Source organism: Metarhizium acridum, assembly GCF_019434415.1.
Source record: "Metarhizium acridum strain ARSEF 324 chromosome Unknown scaffold_269, whole genome shotgun sequence".
NCBI lineage: Eukaryota > Fungi > Ascomycota > Sordariomycetes > Hypocreales > Clavicipitaceae > Metarhizium > Metarhizium acridum.
Window position 1 is genome coordinate 131,126 of NW_027094023.1, and position 21,128 is coordinate 152,253.

Here is a 21,128-nt window from a genome sequence, read left to right on the forward strand (position 1 = left end):
CATTCCCAAAAGTTTTGCTTGACAGGCGGCATTAGCTTACATTTTCCGCCACAACGCACGCCATAGGCCTCTGATCATGTTCAAGTTTTGTATGAATATTTGTTGAGACGCGACAAATCTCTAGACCATATTTTCTACCCTGCAAATGCTCGCCTCAACGAGATCACGCCCACTGCGTCTCCAGGCTCCACATTGCTATGATGCCCGAGACCGCGTCTCCCGACAACGACGTGTCCATCGCGGATCCCCAAGCCCACGAAACAGGCACCGACGCGAATAACTTGCACGAGGACGACGTGATAACGGCCGGGCTCAAGGCGAAAGATGTTTCTCATGAAGCCGACACGAATATGCAGGCGAACACGGACGCGCCGACGTACACAAATGGCCACCCGCCGCCGCATGTTAATGGCAATGGAGGGCAGGGTGAAGAGGAGGACAGCCGACCGGCGAAAAGACGACGAACTCGTCATAGTACCCCTCCGCCAACACCTTCATCGGCAAAGAAGCTGAAGCCCATATCACCCCCGTGGAAGAAGATTGGTGCTGAAGGGCCTACTAGTTTCACCGAGAATGGTCGTCGCAAGTCAGGTCGAATCAATACCTTGCCACTGGAACTTCAACCGCAAGGCCAGAAGAGATTGACTAGACAGTCGCTAGGGTCAAAGGGCTCTGCCACGCCAGCAAAAAAAGCAGATGCAACGTCCAACAGACCATCTAACGACAAAGTGGGTTCGCAGAAGAAACTCCCAGGGATGCCCAAATCGACATCTCGAAAGCCCGAGGCACCACCTCCCAGAACCTCCTCTCGATCTCTTCGGCGCCGCACACCGTCTCCACCAGGCCAGCCTAACAGACAATCCACGAGAACTCGACGGGCCCCCCGTGCTGCCAATGCTTCCGATGCCCAAGACGAACTCTCTACTCCAACTCATGACCCAACCTACCAATTTCACAATGCTGACGGACGATCTCCCCGGATAAAGTTGCGAGTCGGTCGCTCCGGTTTCATACCGCTGGTTCACGCAGATCAAGTCCGCAAGCGACCCAAAATTGGCACCAGCTTCGAAGATTTTTGGGCACGGGCTGGAACAATTCCAGTGGAGGATGGAGGGCTCTTTGCGTCTGAAGATGGGCCAATCTATACTGATGAAGCCGCCATGAAAGACGCTTGTTCGATTGCGCGAATTGAGCAAGAAGTTCAGCCTGGCGGCATTCTTTCACTCGGCCGCTGTTCAGCCTTTATTCCCGAAGAGGAAGAGGAACCCAGTAGACAATACGCTCGCCAAGATCATCTTATCAAAGCTATGGCAAATTTTCGGAAGCTGCTGCTTCTAGAACAACAACGACACCGCGCTATAGCAAAGAAACTTGCAGAAGCGTGCCGTGACGCGTGGGTAGATAGGCAACCCAAGTCAGCAGAACAGCTTGAAGCGGAAGCACGGCAGAAATGGATTGGCCACTATCGATATGTCATCCGCGCCATGCTAGGTACTTGGGAGAATGTCCGCGCTCAAGTTAACCGCCGTCGCCTCGAGCAATGGGAGGCGGAGGAGCAGAAACGTGTCAAAGCCGCTCTCAATGAGGCAGTGAACCTCTCAGAGCAAAAACTGCAAGCTCGTCGTGGGTTGGATTCCGAACAAGTGTCCGGTGATGAAGATGGTTTCGATGACCTCAGCGACGATCTTGACACCATGGACGATGACGGCATGGACGAATCGAATATGGCATCTGGCGACAGTGATGGTGACGAAGAGGACGGTCTTGATAGCGATAATATGTCAACATCAGAGGAAGAGGAAGAAGGTGTCGATGGGGGCATCAAGGATACCGGAGACGAAGGCCTCACACAGGAGGAGCTAAGGGCAAAGTACGCCAATCTCCCCGATCTCAAGCAGTCAGAGAAGCAGGCAAGCATTGATGCCACAGCAAGCGATGCCTTGGCTGATACAGACGTTGGCGGCGAGACTAGCGACGAGTCTGTTGACATGAATGATGATTTGGGCTCTAGCGATGTGGGCAGTGACGATGACGACAATGATGGCGATGAGGATGAAAGCGACGATGAAGAAGGTGGCGAGGATGCGGGTGGTCTGCTCGGCCTCTTGTTTGGCAAATCAGAGCTCAAGCAGATGAAGCAAGACGCTACAGGGCAAAGGGACGACGGCACTGATCCTACTGTGGCTTCTTCTGAGCTTGGTCATGATGCGAGAGAGGGCGATAATTCCACGTTGAAACAGCAACATGACGAGACTGCATCCCGAGTTTCTCTGCCGAGCGCAGATGACCAGCCATTCACTAATGGTCACGATCATACAGCGATATCTATGTTTGAGGATTCTGTAAATGCTGAAAATTCCTCAGCCGCGAGCCAGGACCAGGAGGGTTCAGAAATTGAACCTTCTGATCGCAACACAACTGAGATGGTCCCTCCACTTCAAGAGATGCAGGCTGGGTCACTAAATGAAGATGTGATAATGGCAGACGCTCATGACGAGGACGCTGCCCAGCCACAGGTTTCCACGCAAGCCGCAGACTTGGGTAAACCCTCCAGCCCAGAAACAGAACCAGTTACTAATCCCACCAGTCCTCGACGTAGCCAGTCGCCACCAACGTCGGACACAAAGCCCTCTGAAGTCGAAGCCTCGTCAGCTGAACTTGCTGTCGCAAAACCTTCAGGGAGTCGATCAGTAACCCCTCACACACCTTCGGCTCACAAAACTGACATTCCATTTCTCCTTCGCGGAACTCTGCGTGAATACCAACATGACGGTCTGGATTGGCTCGCTGGCCTTTACGCAAATAATACCAACGGCATTCTCGCAGACGAAATGGGTCTAGGCAAAACTATCCAAACTATTGCACTTTTGGCACATTTGGCCTGTTACCACGAAGTCTGGGGTCCTCACCTGGTAATCGTGCCCACAAGTGTCATGCTGAATTGGGAGATGGAATTCAAGAAATGGTGTCCTGGATTCAAAATCCTTGCTTACTATGGATCCCAGGACGAACGGAAGCGAAAGCGCCAAGGGTGGAATAATGATGATGTTTGGAACGTTTGTATCACATCATATCAGCTGGTACTCCAGGATCAACAAGTATTCAAACGCCGAAAATGGCACTACTTGGTCCTAGACGAAGCCCACAATATCAAGAACTTCAAGTCCCAAAGATGGCAGACACTGCTCGGCTTCAACACCCAGGCTCGCCTTCTACTAACAGGTACGCCTTTACAGAACAACCTTACAGAATTGTGGTCTCTTCTCTTCTTCCTCATGCCTGCCGAAAACGGAGTGGGTGGCTTTGCAGACCTACAAGAATTTCAGGATTGGTTCCACAAACCAGAATCCCAAATTTTAGAAAGCGGCAGAGATCAAATGGATGAAGAGGCGAGGGCAATCATTTCCAAACTTCACAAAGTTCTTCGCCCGTACTTGCTGCGCCGCCTCAAAGCAGATGTCGAGAAGCAGATGCCGGCCAAATATGAGCACGTTGAGTTTTGTCGCCTATCAAAACGGCAGCGTGAGCTTTACGACGGGTTTCTTTCGAGATCGGATACCAAAGAGACTCTGTCATCTGGCAATTACTTGTCTATTATCAACTGCCTGATGCAGCTGCGCAAGGTTTGCAACCACCCAGATTTGTTTATCGACCGGCCAATCATGACCTCTTTCCGCATGTCTAAATCGGTACCGGTCGAATACACCTTTACGGAGCGCAAGGTTCGATCACTTCTGGCGGATACGCCAATGAACACAGTCAATTTAGGATTCTTAAATCTCGTGCCTGCGCAACACGAGCAATTAAGCAGCGTCAATGCAGATCGAATCGCTCAGCTTAGTTCGCATCGAGCACTGATGGACTTGCGTGAGGCACAAAAAGTCAGGGCTCAGGCCGGGTATACAATTATTGATCCCTCCACGGTAGGGTCCAGCATTTCGTATCTGGAGAGCGGAGCACGATGGGGTCGGTTCGAAGAACTCCAACATTGCGTGTATCTCAATGCCCTCCGACGGCAGCAACGACCAGTTTATGGCAAGAATGTCGTTGATCTCGTGTCGATCCATGCGTACAAGCGCCCTTGTCGGCCCAAGCCCAAGATCCCTCAAAAGATCATGTCCTGGTTCGAGGGTGACCTCGCCTTCGTCCGTGCCTTGACGCCAACCCTTGACCAACGTGCCGACACTCTCAAATCTACAATTTCCAAGTTCTCGTGCGTCACACCACCCGTTGTGACCCGAGATCTGGAGCAGGTACTGTTAGGCCCCAAAGCAGTCCAAGCTTTCACGGATGAAGATCTCAGGCTCTCGACTCCTGTGCGATGGGCGCCTTTTCTACCCAAGCAAGCGCCACCTGACCCTTGGCATGAATCTCGTATGAGACACAGCATTCAGTTTCCGGATAAGCGACTCCTCCAATACGACTGTGGCAAGCTGCAAGTCTTGGATAAGCTACTTCGAAAACTGCAAGCTGGCAGCCACCGAGCGTTGATATTTACACAAATGACCAAAGTCTTAGACATCCTAGAGCAGTTCCTCAATATTCACGGACACAAGTACCTTCGTCTCGATGGCGCAACCAAGGTAGAGCAGCGACAGATCTTGACAGACCGATTCAACAATGACCCTCGCATTCTCTGCTTTATCCTGTCGACAAGATCAGGCGGTCTGGGTATCAATTTAACGGGTGCCGACACCGTCATCTTTTATGACCAAGACTGGAATCCAGCTATGGATAAGCAGTGCCAAGATCGATGCCATCGTATCGGCCAGACACGAGATGTGCACATTTATCGGCTTGTCAGTGAGCACACAATTGAAGCAAATATTTTGAGAAAGGCTTCACAGAAGCAAATGCTGGACGACGTGGTGATCCAAGAGGGAGAATTCACTACGGACTATTTCAACAAGATTTCTGTCAGAGAAGTGTTGGAGGACAAGGTAGACTTTACCAGTGAAGGCGTGGCCGCTGCAGATGCCGCGCTGGAGAGGGTCCTAGGCGGTCCTGATACAAGCAGAGACCAGAAAACTGTTGGTAGAGCACTTGAGCAAGCTGAAGATAGAGAAGATGTTGCAGCAGCGCGAGTGGCTGAAAGAGAGATTCAGGCCGACGATGCTGACTTTACCGAGAAGACCAACGGTACGGCCTCGGGTACATCAACGGCACGACAAGGCACGCCGGCTGGGAAATCTGTGATGGACAGCGGCTTGGACCTGGAGGAAATGACACCGATTGGCGAAGGCGAAATCGAGTATAACGCGTACGGTGATAGCATGGGCAATATCGATCAATATATGCTCAAGGTCATGACGGAGGAGCTAAAACATACGAAGCTGGAGCTGCCAAAGGACAAGAAAAAGAGCAAAAAGAAGGGCCGAGACACGAGAAAGCGCTGAGTCTGGTCAGCCTGTCGAAGCGGTGGTTTTTTCATATGGCCAAACCGCCTCCGACTCCCTATAATGGCTACGGCTTATACTGATTTTCTTGGTCTATTGTATTATAGTAATGACCGCGGCTACGGCGTGTACGGTACTGACAGGACGGGCTTTTTTTTGGGTAGGGCTACTACGCTCCTAAAGTAAGGTATTGTACTGCAGCCGGGGCGGCTCATGGTTTTGGTTTTGCATGGAGGGGAGTTTGATACCTATTTGGTTTGGGAAGCAATGGAAGCAGAAACAAAGCGGGCTCTCGTGTATGATAGGCGCATGGTGGACGAGCATAAAAAGGACTAAACTACATGGCTTGGGATGTTGGGCGCTGTATGGTTGCTTGGTTCCCGTGATTGTTGAGTTACCCTGTACCTGATTGCCTCAGCGTCGTGTATAATTAACCACCTGGGCACTTTGCAAGGCCCATTCCTAGTTATTTGGCACAAAGAAAGGGGCCGTTATCAATAGGCATAGTGTCTATTTAAGTTAGGCGGCCCATACACGCATTGACGGTGGTAGTTGCTCTCCTGGTGATGTTGTTCTTGCCCTGCCCCACACCAAGGAGAAGCATTTGGGTGACAACAAATTATCGTCCACGTCATGATGCTTTAGAACCGGCAAAAACTTTTTATTGCTGAAATTCGCCTTAGCTCGAGACATGACCACGGGGTCGGGCTGCCTGCACGTTTTCATGAATCAAGCACGCCGGAGTCCCAGCGGTGGTATTGCAATTGAGAATGTGCAGTTGGTCGGCCATTTTTAGATCGAGCACTCGCACATGATGACCAGATGTCATTCGATGTCGATGTCGGACTCGGCCTGACGTCTGTTGGTTTGCACTTTTGTAGACGGAGGATGGTGATGTGCCGAGATTATTCCCGGTCATTTTGACTGCTGGGGACATGATGTTATGATTACACTCGGGGCTCAGAGTTAAGGAGGGGACATGGAGCGACATGGATGGATGCAGTGCTGGTCGGGCTGTTTATTGGAGCTTTGCCAATGCCCACAGTCAGCCAGTCCGCCTCGGGTTCTTCATGCTCCCAATTCCCAATCCCATTCCCATTACGCATTTTCTCGGGTATCCATCATCGCACCCGTCCCTTCGCGCCTTAAGACCATTCACAGCGAGCCTTGGCACCAACAATTGTCAAGTGGATCCATCATTGATCCCGCCTTCTTTACGTCGTGGCCGAGTTGCGCTGTTGGACGCTGCAACTGAGCAGCGTCTGGCATCTGACTTGTCACGTCTGGCTGCAACTTCTGACGGAATCGACGAGCACCAGGAGGACTAACCTTGAAACATTCGACCTTGCACCTTGACTCTACAAAGTACAGACCTCTCTCGAGTTTCCAGCCTACCCACCTCGGCCCACTACGCTTGCAGCCGCAGCCTCGCGCGTCCAAAGCCTCAACTCAACTCTGTGGATGCCTCATTCATCCTAAGCTTGACGATTCTCCTCATCTGGAGTGATCCGACGAGCCAACTACCTTGTAGTCCGTACGCAAGCACGTACTGTCTTCTGCTCCCCCGGTTGACCGAAGCCTTGGGGGTTATTCCAACATCTCCACCTCCGTTCCGAACTAGTTAGATACCCCGGACGTCGCACACCGACTGCCCAACGCCCTTCCACAACTACCGATACAATACTGGCGCTGGCTGCTGTTCTCCTTTCTTTTCTGTACATTATTTTTCTCAGCTTCTCAAGCGACGGAGCACATCAGCTTGATCACAGCCCTGGTGCTCTTATCGCGCAGGGTTGACGCGTAATCAAGGCATGCAATCAGCCAAGGGGAAGGCTGACGTGCAGGGGCGCAAGGCCAAGGTACGGACCATCGTGTTTGGCTCGGTGGTTTTGACAATATGACAAGCCCGCTTTACCAACAATCGATGCCCCTCCAAGGTCATCATGAGAAGCTAACTCTTTTTCCTTTTGCATAGTTGGCCAATTCATATCAGCAGTTGTTGGAGTAAGTAGCTATCAGCGTTTCCGAGCTGCCCCCTTTTGTGAAGGCGATTGTCAACACCATCCCGCATACTCTTGACTGGTGCTAACAAACATGCTTTGTCCAGCGAATTCTCCAGCAGCGAGCTGAAATCCGTTGGAAATTATACTCTCGGCCGATTGATAGGAAAGGGATCATTCGGAAAAGTTTATCTTGCGACGCATAAGCTCACTAATGGGTCAAAGGTATGACGAGACTTGTGGCACACCGTCCTGTGCCGCATGCCGCCGCGCACCAACATTCATGCGTTAGTTTGGCTGAAACTGACTGTCTCTGCTTGCTGCGACAGGTTGTTTTAAAATCTGCTCATAAAGACGATGCCAATCTTGCTCGCGAAATTCACCACCACCGACAATTTGTTCACCCGCATATTGCGAGGCTATACGAGGTTATTGTGACGGAAAACTTGGTATGGCTCGTGCTCGAATATTGCTCTGGTATGTAATTCCTCGGCGGCAGGAGGAAATTAGTCAACATATCTCGACTGACTTGGCCAAGGTGACGAATTGTACAACCATCTCCTCCAACATGGACCACTCCCCGTGGCCAAAGTACAAAAGATATTTTGTCAGCTTGTCGGTGCTGTATCATACGTCCACTTACAGTCATGTGTCCATCGCGATTTGAAACTCGAAAATATCCTGCTCGATAAAAATGAGAACGTTAAACTCGTCGACTTTGGCTTCACGCGAGAGTACGAAGGTCGCACCAATTATCTGCAAACATTTTGCGGTACAATATGCTACGCAGCGCCCGAGATGCTCAAGGGGGAGAAATATGCCGGCGAAAAAGTAGATGTTTGGAGTCTGGGAATTATATTATACGCGCTGCTGTGTGGGGAATTGCCCTTTGACGACGACGACGACAACATTACACGAACGAGAATATTGTCCGAGGAGCCAAAGTACCCTGAACATCTTAGTCCCGATGCCGTTTCCTTGCTCAAACTCCTCCTTTCAAAACGACCTCTACCTCGACCGTCATTTCCTGATATCCTAGCACACCCCTTCCTTGCAGAACATGCTCCTGCACAACAAGCAATTCTCGAAATCAAGGCACACCCCCCCTTTTCCACGGCATTAGAAAAGGATTGCCTGGAGCGTATGCGAAGTGCTGGGGTCGATATTGATGCGGTAATCGAAAGTGTCTTGGCGCAAAAATGCGATGCATTGGCCGGCTGGTGGACATTACTATTGGAGAAGGAGGAACGGAAGATGTTGAGGAGGGATCGAAAACGACAAGAAAAGGAGCTAGAGAGGGGCCTGCGAAGATTATCTGCCGCCTCGAGCAGACTTGACCGCATGGCGCCAATTTTGCAGGATGTGGATGAGGATGCAGGCCTGACAAGCCAGTTTATTAGACTCGGTGAACATGGCTCCAGAAGAGGAAGGCCAGAACGAAGGAGCGCACATTACCATGGCGATTTTACAGTGACAGACTTGCCATTGCTTCCAGAGTCTGGCCGACCTCACAATGACATTCCGCCGACACCAATTGACAAGGACTCAATTCGGTCTGTGTCTACTTCACGGCACCGCCGACCCATCCCACCACCAAAGGAGGGCGTGATTCGCAGCGCCAGGTCCCGTGGATCTACACTGCATTTGGTAACAACTTCGGATACGCTTGGCGTCAGAAGCAATGGCAGTGCCGCGCAAAATACCCAACAAAATGGGCAGCAAAAGACGAAGAAGAAGCCCAGCCAAACTATCATTGCCCACTGGAAGAATCTGTCACATTGGTTTATTGAAAATGCGACGAAGCGGAGAAAGGGCCACGAAAGACGAACGAGTCGAAGTACGCCCAACTTGCATCTAAAGGATAGCTCTGGTAACAGCGGTGGCAGGGATACCAGTCCAAGACCTCAGACAAGCAAGTACCCGACTACAAGTTCTGTTGATACTGGCCATCCAACAGCATCATTGCCAAAGGGTGTCGTAGCGAATGGCTTGACCAAAGGAGGGCCGGTCAATGGCCAAGCCAATATTCCCACTAGAACTCCTTCGGGCTCATCTGTCCCTCCATCGGCTCACATACAACCTCTCCGACCACGAGTAGCGAATTCTTCATCCTACAAGCGCCAGTCATTGTCTCCCGCCCCTGTTACTCCTCGATCTGCTATGCGTCGATCTTCTGCCGGCTTGCGAGGAAGAAAGTCCACTTCGTCATCTGTCTCTTCCATTCGATCTATGCACCACCACCGTCACTCGCATTCCAAGGCTTCATCGACTAGCTCAGCCGGTTCCGTCTCGACGTCGAAAACTCCTCTTGGACGCGGACAGTCTCCTCATCATTCCGTGAAGGTGTTGCCGGCTACACCGACGGCCAATTCGTTCCCCTCCAACATTCGTCTTGTTCGGGGGTCTCCAGCTCCGCCTCCGTTGCGTATTTACGATGAAGGAATGCCGAGCGGGAACCAACAGCCGCCTCCTGGTTCGCCAAATCCCTTTTCTTCCGGGGTGCTATTTGCCAAGCGAAAGAGAAACATATTCAAGGGGCCGTCGTTGAACTTTGGCAGCGCTGGCCATCACATCAGCCGTAACGCAAGCTCAGGATCCCATTCGCGCAGCGGAAGCGGCTCAGCGCTAGGTCGGCGATCGGGAGAAATCACCATTCAGGAAGAAGATGAGGAGCAGCCGGTCGTCGAAGAGGACGAAGAAGAGGAGGAGGATGAGTTTGAAGAAGTCGAGTCTTTCCAGCCCATTGTCGGGAGACCAGGTGAGATTATCGAAGAGCAGATTCTCGAAGACGAGCCGTTGCAGTTGGCCGATGTCAAGAGTCCAACAGCCGAAAATGCACCCACAACGGCAGCAGTAGACGCAGCCAAGTCGTAACTTGAAACGCTTGGCTTAGTGTTTTGACAGAAGTGGATGGCTGTCGTTGTTTACCTGACTTTGATGACCCCACTATATATATCCCTTGGGAAGCATTTGCGCTGCTTCTCAGATACATTTCATACCTGCATTTTGTTTTTGTTAGGTTGCATTTGGGATGGAGAATTGTGCATGTAGCTTGGAGGAATATACCCGTGTACGGCTATGGATACCGTGAATGTATTTTATTAAGTCGATTTAAAAAATAGAAAAGGGTTCAATGCAGGACATCTAATAACACTGTATTTTGTCCGTACCTAGGCCAGGGTAAAGCTCCCTAAAACACTTACTGATATCGGCCACAGCAATGAAAAAACCTGGAAAGAAACTAATAACTTAACCTGCATAATAACACGATACTTAACGCAAGCGAGTCAACAAGCAACTCACTTATATTGGGCATCGTGTTATTATGCAGGTTAAATTACTGGTTTCTTTCCAAGTTCAATTTGACTGCTGTGGCCGATGTCAGCAAGTGCTTCAGAGAGCTTTTGTATTTTATTTGATGAAAATTGTGTCATCGACTATTATTTAATTTGTCCACTTGGTGGGAGGCACTCTGCCTGTTGTCTGACACCTGTATACCTGTCCGTTGCCAGCACAAAAGGTCTCAGTGGGCTACAGCAAATTTCTACATGCTCTGTAGGTGACGTCACAGGCCATAAAATGTGTACTTGATAACGTGTCGTAAATTGGGTATAATCCTACGCCGGCCCTGGACAATAATATCCAACACCACCCCTTCAGGCCGTAGCCAGGAAATATGAAACAGAATTCCTCCGCCCCTACATCGTAGATCGTCATTCCTCGTGCGTACGTCTCTTGGCCGCAACACCCATTCTCATCCTCTCCACCACGCCGGCCTTTTCCTCCCTCAGCGTAACCCACACCCAAAACCAGGCAATCATTTCAATAAACACAAAGGTGAAGAAGACGCGGTTCTTGAGACCGTCGCCGCCCCACGAGGCGGCCGAGTATGAGGCGTTGTAGCCGCCACGGGTACGGTGTGTTGCGCCGCCGTAGAGAGGGGACGACGGGCCGAACGTGTAGGTGTAGAAGGTGAGTGTCATGGAGAGGAAGGCTCGCATGGGGGCTGGGAATCCGTTAGCAACTCCATGGTGCGAGTACGGCTGGCGGGAAAGAGTACCTTGTGTCCCCCAGTAGTACAGGGAGCCTAGCTCTTCGGGCATACCCAGCGAGAGGAGGTCGCTGAAGCCAAAGAAGGCGAGGACGACGGCTAGAAAGCTGAGGGTGTGCGATTGTGTGTCGAAGCCGCGCGCGAAGGGCTGTTGTTGTCAGTCGTGTTGTTTTCTTTCTTTCTTGGTTTTGCGGATGGAGAGATTGGGTTGCCGTGGTTGCTTACGATTCCCATGCTTTGGCCGAGGACTTGGACTAGGATTTGGTCGTTGATGGTGCTGGGATTTGTGAGGAAGAAGAAGCCCAGGGTGATGTGGAAGAGCGATATGGAGGTGATGAGGGTTTGGGATGTTATGAGAGCCATGGCGGTGGGTACGATGGGTTGTTGATTGTTGGTTTTGGACGGTAGCAGAATGGTGAGTTTGCTAATTGCCTGACGAGATGGAGGAGTATTGGTTCCGTGATGTGATGGAGGCCGATTATAGAGATGGGGCGTTTGCAAAGGCGAAGTGGTAGTGTAAATGATTATAGAATGGTCGATACGGTCGTCCGAAGCGACATGGGACGAGGACACTTTTTTTTTGAATTGATGTTTCAGAATCGCAGAACGGGAAACAGAGGCTGGAAGAAACAACGATGTGTAGCCTACAGAGTAGAACGAAAGTGAATTCTTGGTGCTGGAAAGCTTGGGAAGCCGGTCGGTTCGTTGAACGATGGACTTCGGGCGCAGAGTCACACGGGCTTTAGAGACAGCTGGCTTTGCGACCAGCGTCACTGGCTCCGGTGGTTGAGGATGCGACACGTATTTCGGTCGACTTGTAGAGTCTGGACAGGGGTAGTCGGTAGAAAGGGACTGGAATGCAGGGGCGTGGTACAAGAAACGGTGTGGCGTTGAGCTTCTTGGATGTTGGGATGTTTTGTCCCGACATGGGAAGGGTGGAGGAGTCAAGAGGCCGTGCCGGCCTGTACATACATGTACGGTACGGAGTAGCTGCAGGTGACGTTGGAGCTTGAGCTTCGCTGGAAACCTGGTGGGGTGGGGAAGGGGACCTGAACCCCTTCAGCCCTTGTTCACAGCACCATCATCTTCAACGTCCGCGATGTTGCATGCAGAGTGACTGGCATGATGTTCATATCTGCTAGACAGAAAGACTGCTCATAGTAGACAATTGCACCTGGCGCCCAGCACCATGGCGTCCCTCGACAAGCCACGGCATGTCAAGTACTGGCAACGCTGCTTCACGAGCTATCTCCCTTCGGCATACACAGCCAACGAGTCCACCCGCCTCACATTCGCATTCTTCATTGTCTCGGCCCTCGATTTGCTTTCCGTTCCGTTCACCCCGAAGGAGCTCTCATCCATTCGTTCCTGGGTGTTGAGCCTGCAGCATCCCGACGGCGGCTTCTGCGGCAGCCTAACCCATGTCTTATCAGGACAAGATGCGACAAAGGGGTCAGCAAACCTGGCTACGACTTTCTTCGCCCTACTATTGTTAGGCGTTTCCGCTGGAACAGACGAGGAGGCAAGAGCGGCCTTTGCAGGCGTACAGCGGCGCAAGCTACTCCGGTGGGTGAAGAAGTTGCAGAGACCGGATGGGAGTTTTGGCCAGGTATTGTGGGAGGGAGAGGCTGTGGGTGGAAGAGATACCCGACACAGCTACCTGGCGAGTGCAATTAGGTGGATGCTACGTGGGGAAGGGGCCGAGGAGGATATTGACGTTGAGAGGATGGTTGATCATATACGACATACGCAGGTAAGTTTTTATAAACATGGCATTCGGCGTGAGTAGCTAATTGCGTGGAGACGTACGATGGCGGCGCAGCAGAGATGTCGCAACACGAGTCTCACGGTATGTAAGATGACGCCTTTTTCGATTCTAAATACATGCTAATGGGAGAAGCCGGCTATGCCTACTGCGCGATCGCAGCATTGTACATGCTCGACCGTCCTGCCTCATCAACAGCGCCACATAAAAGCGAAGCCGTCGACAAAGGGGTGCCAGATCGCGATGCGTTGATTCACTTTCTTGTTTACAGACAATTCAACTACCTCGTTGAGCAAGAGCAAGATGAGTGTGATGAGGGAGATGCGAATTACGTGCAGGCTAAACTTGGCGATCTGAGCTTGGGACATCACTGTGCACATGTGGGATATAATGGGCGGTGGAATAAAAAGGCGGACACTTGCTATTGCTGGTGGGTTGCCGGGACCCTTGCGGTAGGTAGATGGTGGTTGATATCACTGAGTGGTGATGAGCTTTGCTGATGGTGAGTAGATGGTGGACAGTTTTGACGCCGTCAACATTGCCCCTTCTAGGCAGTACCTCCTGGATGTCACACAACATCGAATAGGCGGCTTTTCAAAACATGCCGGTGGGCCGCCTGATTTGTATCATTCGTATCTGGGATTAGCGGCGCTGGCGCTGATGGGTGACACCGACTTGAAGGAGTTTGATGTTGGGTTGTGTTGTAGCAAGGAGACGGTGCGGAAGATTGAGTTGGCAAGGGCTAGCATATTTGGGAACAGGAAGGGTGACTTTGACGGCGATGGTTTTTGGGAGAGCATTAAAGAGGCGGATTAATTTCGTATACGAAGACACGGGCCCTCGTGGCACAATCATCACTTACGTGATTTTGTACTGTGGATGTTTATTGTACTGTGCGAATGATGCGAATGACGCCGGTATTCGCCATTGCCGATATTTTGCCGTGGAATGACTTCATGCCAACCTAGAGTCTGGAAATCATCCTAACCACATCACCCGACATGTCAGACTCAGCACCCCCGGCGTCCGAAAAGGACCCGTGGAGCATCAAGAGCAAAGAGAAATTCGAGACGTACGCCGCAGATGCCGATACAACATAACGCCGCATTGACTAACGAAATGCAGGAAATCCAAGTCCGAGTTCTACGATCCGTGCCAAGAGGCAGCGCAGCGAAGTTATAAGTGCTTGTACCGGAACGGGGGGGATAAGTCTATGTGCGGAGAGTATTTTCAGTATGTGTTCTCACATGAAATTGGGATCGACGCGTGCTGACGGCCATAGGGCATATCGGGACTGCAAGGCTGCCTGGGTACGTATGGCCTATGGTCAAGATCGCGGGTGTGCCGCGGGCAAGGCTATGATGGACGAACTGCTGACGATTGGTAGACCGAGAGGCGAAAGAAGGAACGCGGGGGCTTCTTTGGATGATTTGGTGTTGGACGACATCAAGATGTGACTGCAGGAGATTGACCCATCCCTGACATTTGATGTCAGGAGAGCCTGGCTTGCCAAGGGCGACTGCCTACACCATAGGGAGTTAATTGGCATCCTTTTCAGCGATGATTGAATAGTGTCAATGTAGTTATGTATGCTATTGTGCGATTAGGAAGGGGCTGGTGGAAGAACGATGCTGGAGGTTTTCTCTCGAAGGGCGTTGTGTGGCTGCGTAAACGGATGCGGCAGACATTGTATACCAATCTCCCTACCATTAGGCCTCTACTATGAGCATTCATATAAGCAAAATCATATTTCTTAAATGCCACGTCGCAAACGACATCTCATAAGAGTGCCGCATGTACGCACAGTGCCTGCACTGTCCTGACAACTTCTCTAGCCCCTCCAAAAGCTGCCCCGCCAAATTTTATGTGAACCAGTCTTTGAAACCTCTACTATCGCTCTCGTGCCCGAAAAGCACACGGCTTCCCATATGCTATGAGTCGTCAACGCCCCCGTTTGCGAAACGGGGTTGATATCCAGCTTCAATCTGCTTTTCAGGATGGCAACTGGTCTGTGGCCATGAGACTGGCCTCCCAACGAGCTCGCACCTTGAACGACCAGTATTTTGATGTAAGAGCTCCAGGAGAATACAATGACAGCAAGCGACAGCTTTCCCTGAAGTCTTAGAACTAACCTGGATTGAAGATTGTAAAAGTATGCGCTGAGAGCCAGTTGGACGACCCCAACGCCAAGTTTGCTGCTGTTGCGGCCGTGGACAAATTTATCAAGGATGGGACGGTGGTAAAGGATGTGGATGGCATTGACTTGTTGGAGTGGGCGACATTAGATCTGATTCCAGAAGATGCATTTTCAGAGACGATTGGGCCACTAAGGGTGAGGGCTGTTAAAGCGGCGCCAAAGGATAAAATTGCGGCCACGAGGTGCTTGCAGTCGTGTCTGTTGCATTGGGACCTGGTTAGCGCTCAGCAAGTATGCCATGCCCACGAAGATTCTAGTCGCGGTGTGAAGCTAATGGACTAGATTGCGGCCATTATCGATAGATCATTTGCCCAAGAGAGGGATTTTATGTTTTGGAACATTGTCATTACTCACATGCTAGCTGTAGGTTGATGGGAGCACGGGCGTTGTATGCAATTGCTGACTGTGGCCACAGACAAGCAGTCAATCGCCCCCGGAGAAGAAAAAGTTGTATGGAATGCTCGCACAAAAGCAAATAGAGCGTGCAGCTCAACTTGCTGAACAGGCGCATGCATCTGAGTCGGAAGAAGCGCCCGCGCGAGGCATTAAAACTGAGGAGGAGATTCTGCTGTTGTATGATATTGTTGAAACGCACGGAATGCCGGACGACGTGAAGAAGCTCATAGAAAGCCCCTTGTTTTCTCCCATTGCCCAATTCCGACTTGGCAGAAAGGAGCTGTTTCAGCGAACGGCAGCAAATTACCGCAAGCAACAAGATTGGGAGGCACTATGCAATCTTTGCGAATCATGCTTGTCACACACAAACGAGAATGGGGAGCTGTCGCTATTGGCCTGTGACTGGCTGGTGTGGAAGAACTTTATTGAAGGCGCATCTTATCTTAAGAGCGTCAACACAGAGTAAGTCTGTCCTGCTGCCACATTATGATTGAGGAGGCTGACGTTGAGAAGAATCGTGGAACGGTTACAAAGCTTGTTGCTTAGGCTGGCGCGGTCCAGTGGTCTGAAACCTATTTACAAGCGAAATGTACTTTTGGCTCGTGTTTCCGCCGCTTTCACGCTAAAAACGAATGATAACGACGACGTCAAAGATGACCAACCCCTTTCACTACGATTGAGGGAGTTACTCAACTATATTCAGGATCAAAAGTCAAGCGCTGCGTGCTTTGACGATATCAAGGAGTTTTTAGAGCAGCTGGATATCTCGGGCCTGAAGCACGTCGCGTACATTTACATCGCTCAGTTGGCACAGTCTGTTGACGACCCCATAAAGCGCGCCAGGGTTAGTCTGCTCTCTCTGAAGATACAGTACTTCCTGTCAACTTGTCCAATTGGACGAGTGCCAATCGCCGGGGCGAGACCCAGTTCAAAATGCTTGGTATGCAATGCCAAGTTTGAATCGGAGTCGTGTCCGGCCTGCTTGACAAAGATATCTGAGGAGGCGTTGGCCGCATATAGGTCCGCAAGCAAAGACTTCGGCGAGAATCCCGTTATCCAGAACGAAATTCTGCCCGAACTCTCCGTGGCCGTTGCATTTTGCAATGTCAAATTGGCCTTTCGTAGTCGACCTGGGTACATTCACTCATCTCCACCTGCTTCTCAATATCTCTTGCGGGCTCTGTTTATTCTCGAGCACCAAGCTTTCCTCACGCCTAAACACAGCCAGATTTCCCTTCTACTAGTGCAGCTACATCTTCTCTTGGGGTCGGCACACAGGTCCCGCGAAGCCTGGCATGGTCTGTCTGTAAAGAGAACCATTGTGGACTCGCTTGCGCCCATATTTTATGATCGCTTATCGACTGTATCGCCAATCATTTTGGACTCGTCTGATAGCTGGGGCTGGGAACTTGTTGAGACCCTGAGGTCTCATTATGCTAATTCGCTAAAGCTGAAGATGCCAAGGCGTTTAATTGATGCGTTTGAAGAAGCTAGCTACGGCAGCATCATTGACATGCCCAAGTACGTTGAGAACTTGAGATCCGGATGCACGAGGGCCATGAGTCTTGTTGAGGAGGTTCGAGCAGACAGACTGCTTGGCGAACCCTGCGGCGAGTTTTTGAACGACGCTCGGTTTTGTAAGTTTTGTACTGAATTTCGCCTCAGGCTGTGCTAATTTTTTCTTTTTTTTGCCACACACAGACGAGGTCCCTGATGAGCTGGTACTAAGAAATGTTGTTGACCACGGATCTTTTCCGTCGTGGGACTGTTGCTCATCGCGACCAGTCCACGAGCGACTCCGTCTTGGCCCCGGCCCTTCTGTGAGTATAGACTGATTCTCATGTCGACCGTTTGCTGATGATGTAGAATACTCGATGTCACCTAGCACTCCTGGCCGAAGCCTTCCAGGATATTCTGTCATACCGGCCTCCAACAGTCTACAAGGCCACTGCAGCGGTAATGGGCATCGACAACACATTCGTCATTGAAATGATGTGCCGAATTGGCAATTCCATGTCGAAATTCGTGCACAAGGCGTCTGGCCATTGCACCTCGAGCGAGATGCTTTACTACGAAGCTGTTAATGTGCTGGCCACATTGGTTCCGCTGTGCGTGGGCATTGATAAGTCAACACCGCTTCCAGACATCTACAGCCAAATCACCGAGGCTGTCAAAACGGCAATAACAACCCAGCTCGACGAGCTGCCCAAGCTTGACGGTACCGTCGCACACACTGTATCGGCGCTGCGGTCGTTCCACGAGGTAACAATGCTTCGCGACACCGCCATGGCTGCCAAGTTAGCTGCGCAATGGATTTTGTCGTTTAACGAGCGAGAAAAGGAACGCGATCGATCAGGGAGCAGCAATTTGCCGAAGGATGTAGTATCGCAAGTCAAAGGTCTACAAGCTGCTGCTGAGGCAGGCTTGAAAGAGGGCAAGTCGCTGATTGCTAAATTGAAGGAGGAGGTGGGCACTGGAAACGAATTTATTAGAAAGTTACGGCCTTGGGTATTCGAAGATAATGGCAGGGAATTGAGTGATTTGGTGGAGGATGGCACCTTGAAGGAAGTGGTTGAGAGCTGGAGACAAAACCTTGCCGGTTGGGGTCAGGTAAAATGGGCATAGATTAAACGAGGTCTGCAATCAATGTAAAAGCACTTGGAAGTTACGTAGCGACTCGTGAGTAATTGAACCTGTTGGTGGCACGCGGCGAATAGTTGCGGCGTGCTAGGAAGGGTAGACGGCAATTTGCGCCGGTGCCGGATCTATGATGGAAGATGTACGATTGTCGCGTTAGTCTAACTTGGGCTTGTGCGTTTCGCCACTTAACCGCCAGAGCCATGAATGATCTCATCGACATATGGTCGTATCGGGCGTCAAATGACGGCAAGGTGACGTTTGAGCAACGCTCCTGACCCTTGGAATAAATAGCTACTCCCTCTTCGCAAATGGTTCGATAAACACCAAAATTATTAAAATTTCCATCAGATAAGTTGGTATTCTTTTTTCTCTTGTCCCGAAGAACATATCAGTAGCCAAGATGCCCAAGACCGACTCCTCGACGCCACAACACAGCAAGGGCGGCGTGCCGATTCAAAACTCGCAACATACGGCCAAGGACACCAATGACAGTCGTGTCCCGCTGTCTGCAGAGCCGGGGGTCTACAAGGACGATGGTGTTCGACAGGTTCCCCTCTCTGCGGAACCGGGGGTTTATAAGCACGATGATCGGAACAGCCCCAAGGAGGGTACGGCGGGGGAGAAGGGCGTGAGGATAGAGAATGAAGGCAAGGGAATCGCGCCCAAAGTATGATGTTGTGAAGGGAGTGTTGTTGATGTACGTCCTTGAATTTCATGAATCAAGATAAGGGTATGCTCGTGCCAAGATATTAAAAAAAATACAAATCTTTTCTTTGCTCTATATAGACCGGAAGGGATTCATGACGCTGATTTAGTAACGGTACTCATTTCATGATAATATGTATATTTGGCAGCACACATGCCATTGAAACAGAAATGCCGTGATTTGTACAAACTCTTGCGTTTTGTTTGGCTTCCAAGTTGGTCGTGAAAGCACTTGAACACGCTTACTTGGTTGCGGCGCCAACCAAAGCCCCATACTTGAGCGAGTCAAAGTAGCAGCATACTGAGCCTTTGCGGGCGAACAAGTAACAATGATGGCCGAGGGCGCCTGGCCGGCAGTCAGAAACTGCTCGCGCAACGCCATGGTCAGAGGCGACGACCGGAACGGGATGCGGGCCTGCTTAGCCGACCACGCGCGGATCACCTCCTTCAGCGCCAGGAGATCCGTGTTGATCTGACGGCCCTCCTGCTTCTCCTGCGGGGACTGCTTCACGCCCGCCGGCGAGGTCGACGAAGACGAGGCTGCCGCCGAGACCAGCGGTATCCTCATACACGGCGGCGACGTGCTGCTCCGCCGCCTCGACGCGGGCCTCGAACTCGGCCTGCTCGGCGAGGGCGGCGACGATGCGCGCCTGATCGACGGCGTACTCGGGGTTAGGCGCCCATTTACCATCCGCGGCGCGAATATACGCCCTCGACTGCTCCTCGATGCTGATGCCCGTGGCGCGCTTCCCAACGGGCACCAGCTCCGACTGGCGGTCGAGGAGCGCCTCCCGCGCCGCGACAAGATTCTGCTTGACGACTTCCAGCCTCAGCACGGCGTGCGTTCGCGAGTTCTGGTCATGGACGGTGGACGAGCCCACGGCGCGTCTCGCAAGGCCCCGTTGCAGCTCGTCGCAGAACGACTCGTACGTCCGGCAGGCTCGTTGGAGAAGCGGCCGCCCGCGCACTCTGCCGCCGTCGAGGGTCTCGGTCCGCGCCCGGATGTGCGTCTTGCCGTCGGGCCCCTGGCGGACGTGGCATTCCGCGCCGCCGTTGAGAAGGTCGAAGGCCGACTTGCCGCGGAGCTCCAGGGGGCTGAGGCCGATGGCGAGCGGCTGCGGCGAGACTCAGGCCGACGCCGCTGGGGGTTTGTTGGTAGCCCATGACGGTGTGCGTCTTGCCGCTGCCCGAGTGGCCGTAGGCAAAGAAGCTCGCGCTCTCGCCCTGCAGGACCCTGGCGATGCCGGGCTGCACCACCCGGGTGTACACGGCCGTGTTGTCGTCCTGGGCGTCGAGCACGGCGGTGAAGGCCGCGGGGCTTTCCCAGGTGCGGTCATCGGGCGAAGATGCTCGATGGATGGATACTGAGAGCAACGGTGAGTTGTGGGAGGTTGTGTAGTTGATGGCGCCTTGGGCTTCTTCGGCATCGGCCAGTGGTCGCCAGCGCGCAAAGACATTCATGATCACCAACTTATCAATAGGGTAATTGGGGTAAATGGCTTCCCAGAGTTGCCTATCGTACTTGTTACGTAATGTGAGTTACTTCAAGTGTGGGCAAGTTTGATCCGTGGCGTGGTTTTCTTATATCGTGCCTTGACAGCGCGGCTGCCTGAACTGTTCCCCCTGACGACCGTTCATGGTGGACGAGTGGCTAGGCAGACCAGTTTTTTATGCAAGAGTTTGGGGCATCTTGGCACTTTAATGAGAGCTCAATGTTGCGAACTATTGACATGTATGGTGTGATGACTACAACTCTGGACTGGTGTTGTACTAGGCATCCATAATAACAAGGTTGCCAACTTAACTTGTATACGGAGATGGAGACGCTAAATGTTATCATTAAGCAAAGCTGTGTGAAGGGTAGTAGTGGTAAGAAGTATCCGCATATTGAGGTTGTTCTGGCTCTTTTGATATTTGATGTTTGACAAGGTAAAATATATTAATGTTGTATCTGAGAGGACCTCGTGCTGACCAGACC

At 51.6% G+C, this 21,128-nt stretch overlaps 9 protein-coding genes across 10 annotated transcripts; 6 read left to right on the forward strand and 3 right to left on the reverse strand.

Annotated features, from left to right (window-relative positions):
- The first annotated feature begins 11 nt into the window (after positions 1-11).
- Positions 12-5,881, forward strand: SWR1_1 (swr1 complex component). Its single transcript, XM_007812712.2, has one exon. It carries the CDS (start codon positions 198-200, stop codon positions 5,394-5,396), a length of 5,199 nt encoding a protein of 1,732 aa, XP_007810903.1. The 5' UTR covers positions 12-197; the 3' UTR covers positions 5,397-5,881.
- A 194-nt stretch (positions 5,882-6,075) lies between these two features.
- J3458_012661 (uncharacterized protein) lies at positions 6,076-6,387 on the reverse strand (the record flags this gene model as incomplete). Its single annotated transcript, XM_066120082.1, has 1 exon — positions 6,076-6,387. The coding sequence occupies one exon, from the start codon at positions 6,385-6,387 to the stop codon at positions 6,076-6,078; it is 312 nt and encodes a 103-aa protein (XP_065974904.1).
- A 95-nt stretch (positions 6,388-6,482) lies between these two features.
- On the forward strand, positions 6,483-10,719 carry J3458_012662 (uncharacterized protein). Its single transcript, XM_007812713.2, has 5 exons — positions 6,483-7,255; positions 7,372-7,400; positions 7,504-7,621; positions 7,726-7,873; positions 7,935-10,719. The coding sequence occupies exons 1-5, from the start codon at positions 7,208-7,210 to the stop codon at positions 10,268-10,270; spliced, it is 2,679 nt and encodes an 892-aa protein (XP_007810904.2). The 5' UTR covers positions 6,483-7,207; the 3' UTR covers positions 10,271-10,719.
- J3458_012663 (uncharacterized protein) lies at positions 10,653-12,381 on the reverse strand. The gene is made up of 3 exons (XM_066120083.1): positions 11,673-12,381; positions 11,457-11,595; positions 10,653-11,402 (listed from the first exon to the last, which is right to left on the reverse strand). Exons 1-3 carry the CDS (start codon positions 11,808-11,810, stop codon positions 11,110-11,112), a joined length of 570 nt encoding a protein of 189 aa, XP_065974905.1. The 5' UTR covers positions 11,811-12,381; the 3' UTR covers positions 10,653-11,109.
- Positions 12,382-12,504: 123 nt separating this feature from the next.
- On the forward strand, positions 12,505-14,158 carry CDC43_1 (geranylgeranyl transferase type-1 subunit beta). Of its 2 annotated transcripts, XM_066120084.1 has the most exons (4): positions 12,505-13,200; positions 13,251-13,296; positions 13,348-13,664; positions 13,723-14,158. In XM_066120084.1, the coding sequence occupies exons 1-4, from the start codon at positions 12,637-12,639 to the stop codon at positions 14,026-14,028; spliced, it is 1,233 nt and encodes a 410-aa protein (XP_065974906.1). In that variant the 5' UTR covers positions 12,505-12,636; the 3' UTR covers positions 14,029-14,158. The 2 variants fall into 2 exon arrangements, with proteins under 2 accessions (XP_065974906.1, XP_065974907.1); XM_066120085.1 differs by having other exon boundaries at positions 13,348-14,047.
- COX23_1 (Mitochondrial copper homeostasis protein) lies at positions 14,069-14,988 on the forward strand. Its single transcript, XM_066120086.1, has 4 exons — positions 14,069-14,284; positions 14,338-14,445; positions 14,495-14,522; positions 14,600-14,988. The coding sequence occupies exons 1-4, from the start codon at positions 14,214-14,216 to the stop codon at positions 14,639-14,641; spliced, it is 249 nt and encodes an 82-aa protein (XP_065974908.1). The 5' UTR covers positions 14,069-14,213; the 3' UTR covers positions 14,642-14,988.
- Positions 14,989-15,229: 241 nt separating this feature from the next.
- Positions 15,230-18,430, forward strand: J3458_012666 (uncharacterized protein; the record flags this gene model as incomplete). Its single annotated transcript, XM_066120087.1, has 7 exons — positions 15,230-15,280; positions 15,356-15,640; positions 15,692-15,772; positions 15,825-16,267; positions 16,319-17,442; positions 17,507-17,625; positions 17,672-18,430. The coding sequence occupies 7 exons, from the start codon at positions 15,230-15,232 to the stop codon at positions 18,428-18,430; spliced, it is 2,862 nt and encodes a 953-aa protein (XP_065974909.1).
- A 415-nt stretch (positions 18,431-18,845) lies between these two features.
- Positions 18,846-19,118, forward strand: J3458_012667 (uncharacterized protein; the record flags this gene model as incomplete). Its single annotated transcript, XM_007812717.1, has 1 exon — positions 18,846-19,118. The coding sequence occupies one exon, from the start codon at positions 18,846-18,848 to the stop codon at positions 19,116-19,118; it is 273 nt and encodes a 90-aa protein (XP_007810908.1).
- A 451-nt stretch (positions 19,119-19,569) lies between these two features.
- On the reverse strand, positions 19,570-20,611 carry J3458_012668 (uncharacterized protein; the record flags this gene model as incomplete). The annotated part of the gene is made up of 2 exons (XM_066120088.1): positions 19,570-20,265; positions 20,318-20,611. 2 exons carry the CDS (start codon positions 20,609-20,611, stop codon positions 19,570-19,572), a joined length of 990 nt encoding a protein of 329 aa, XP_065974910.1.
- Between the last annotated feature and the right edge of the window lie 517 nt (positions 20,612-21,128).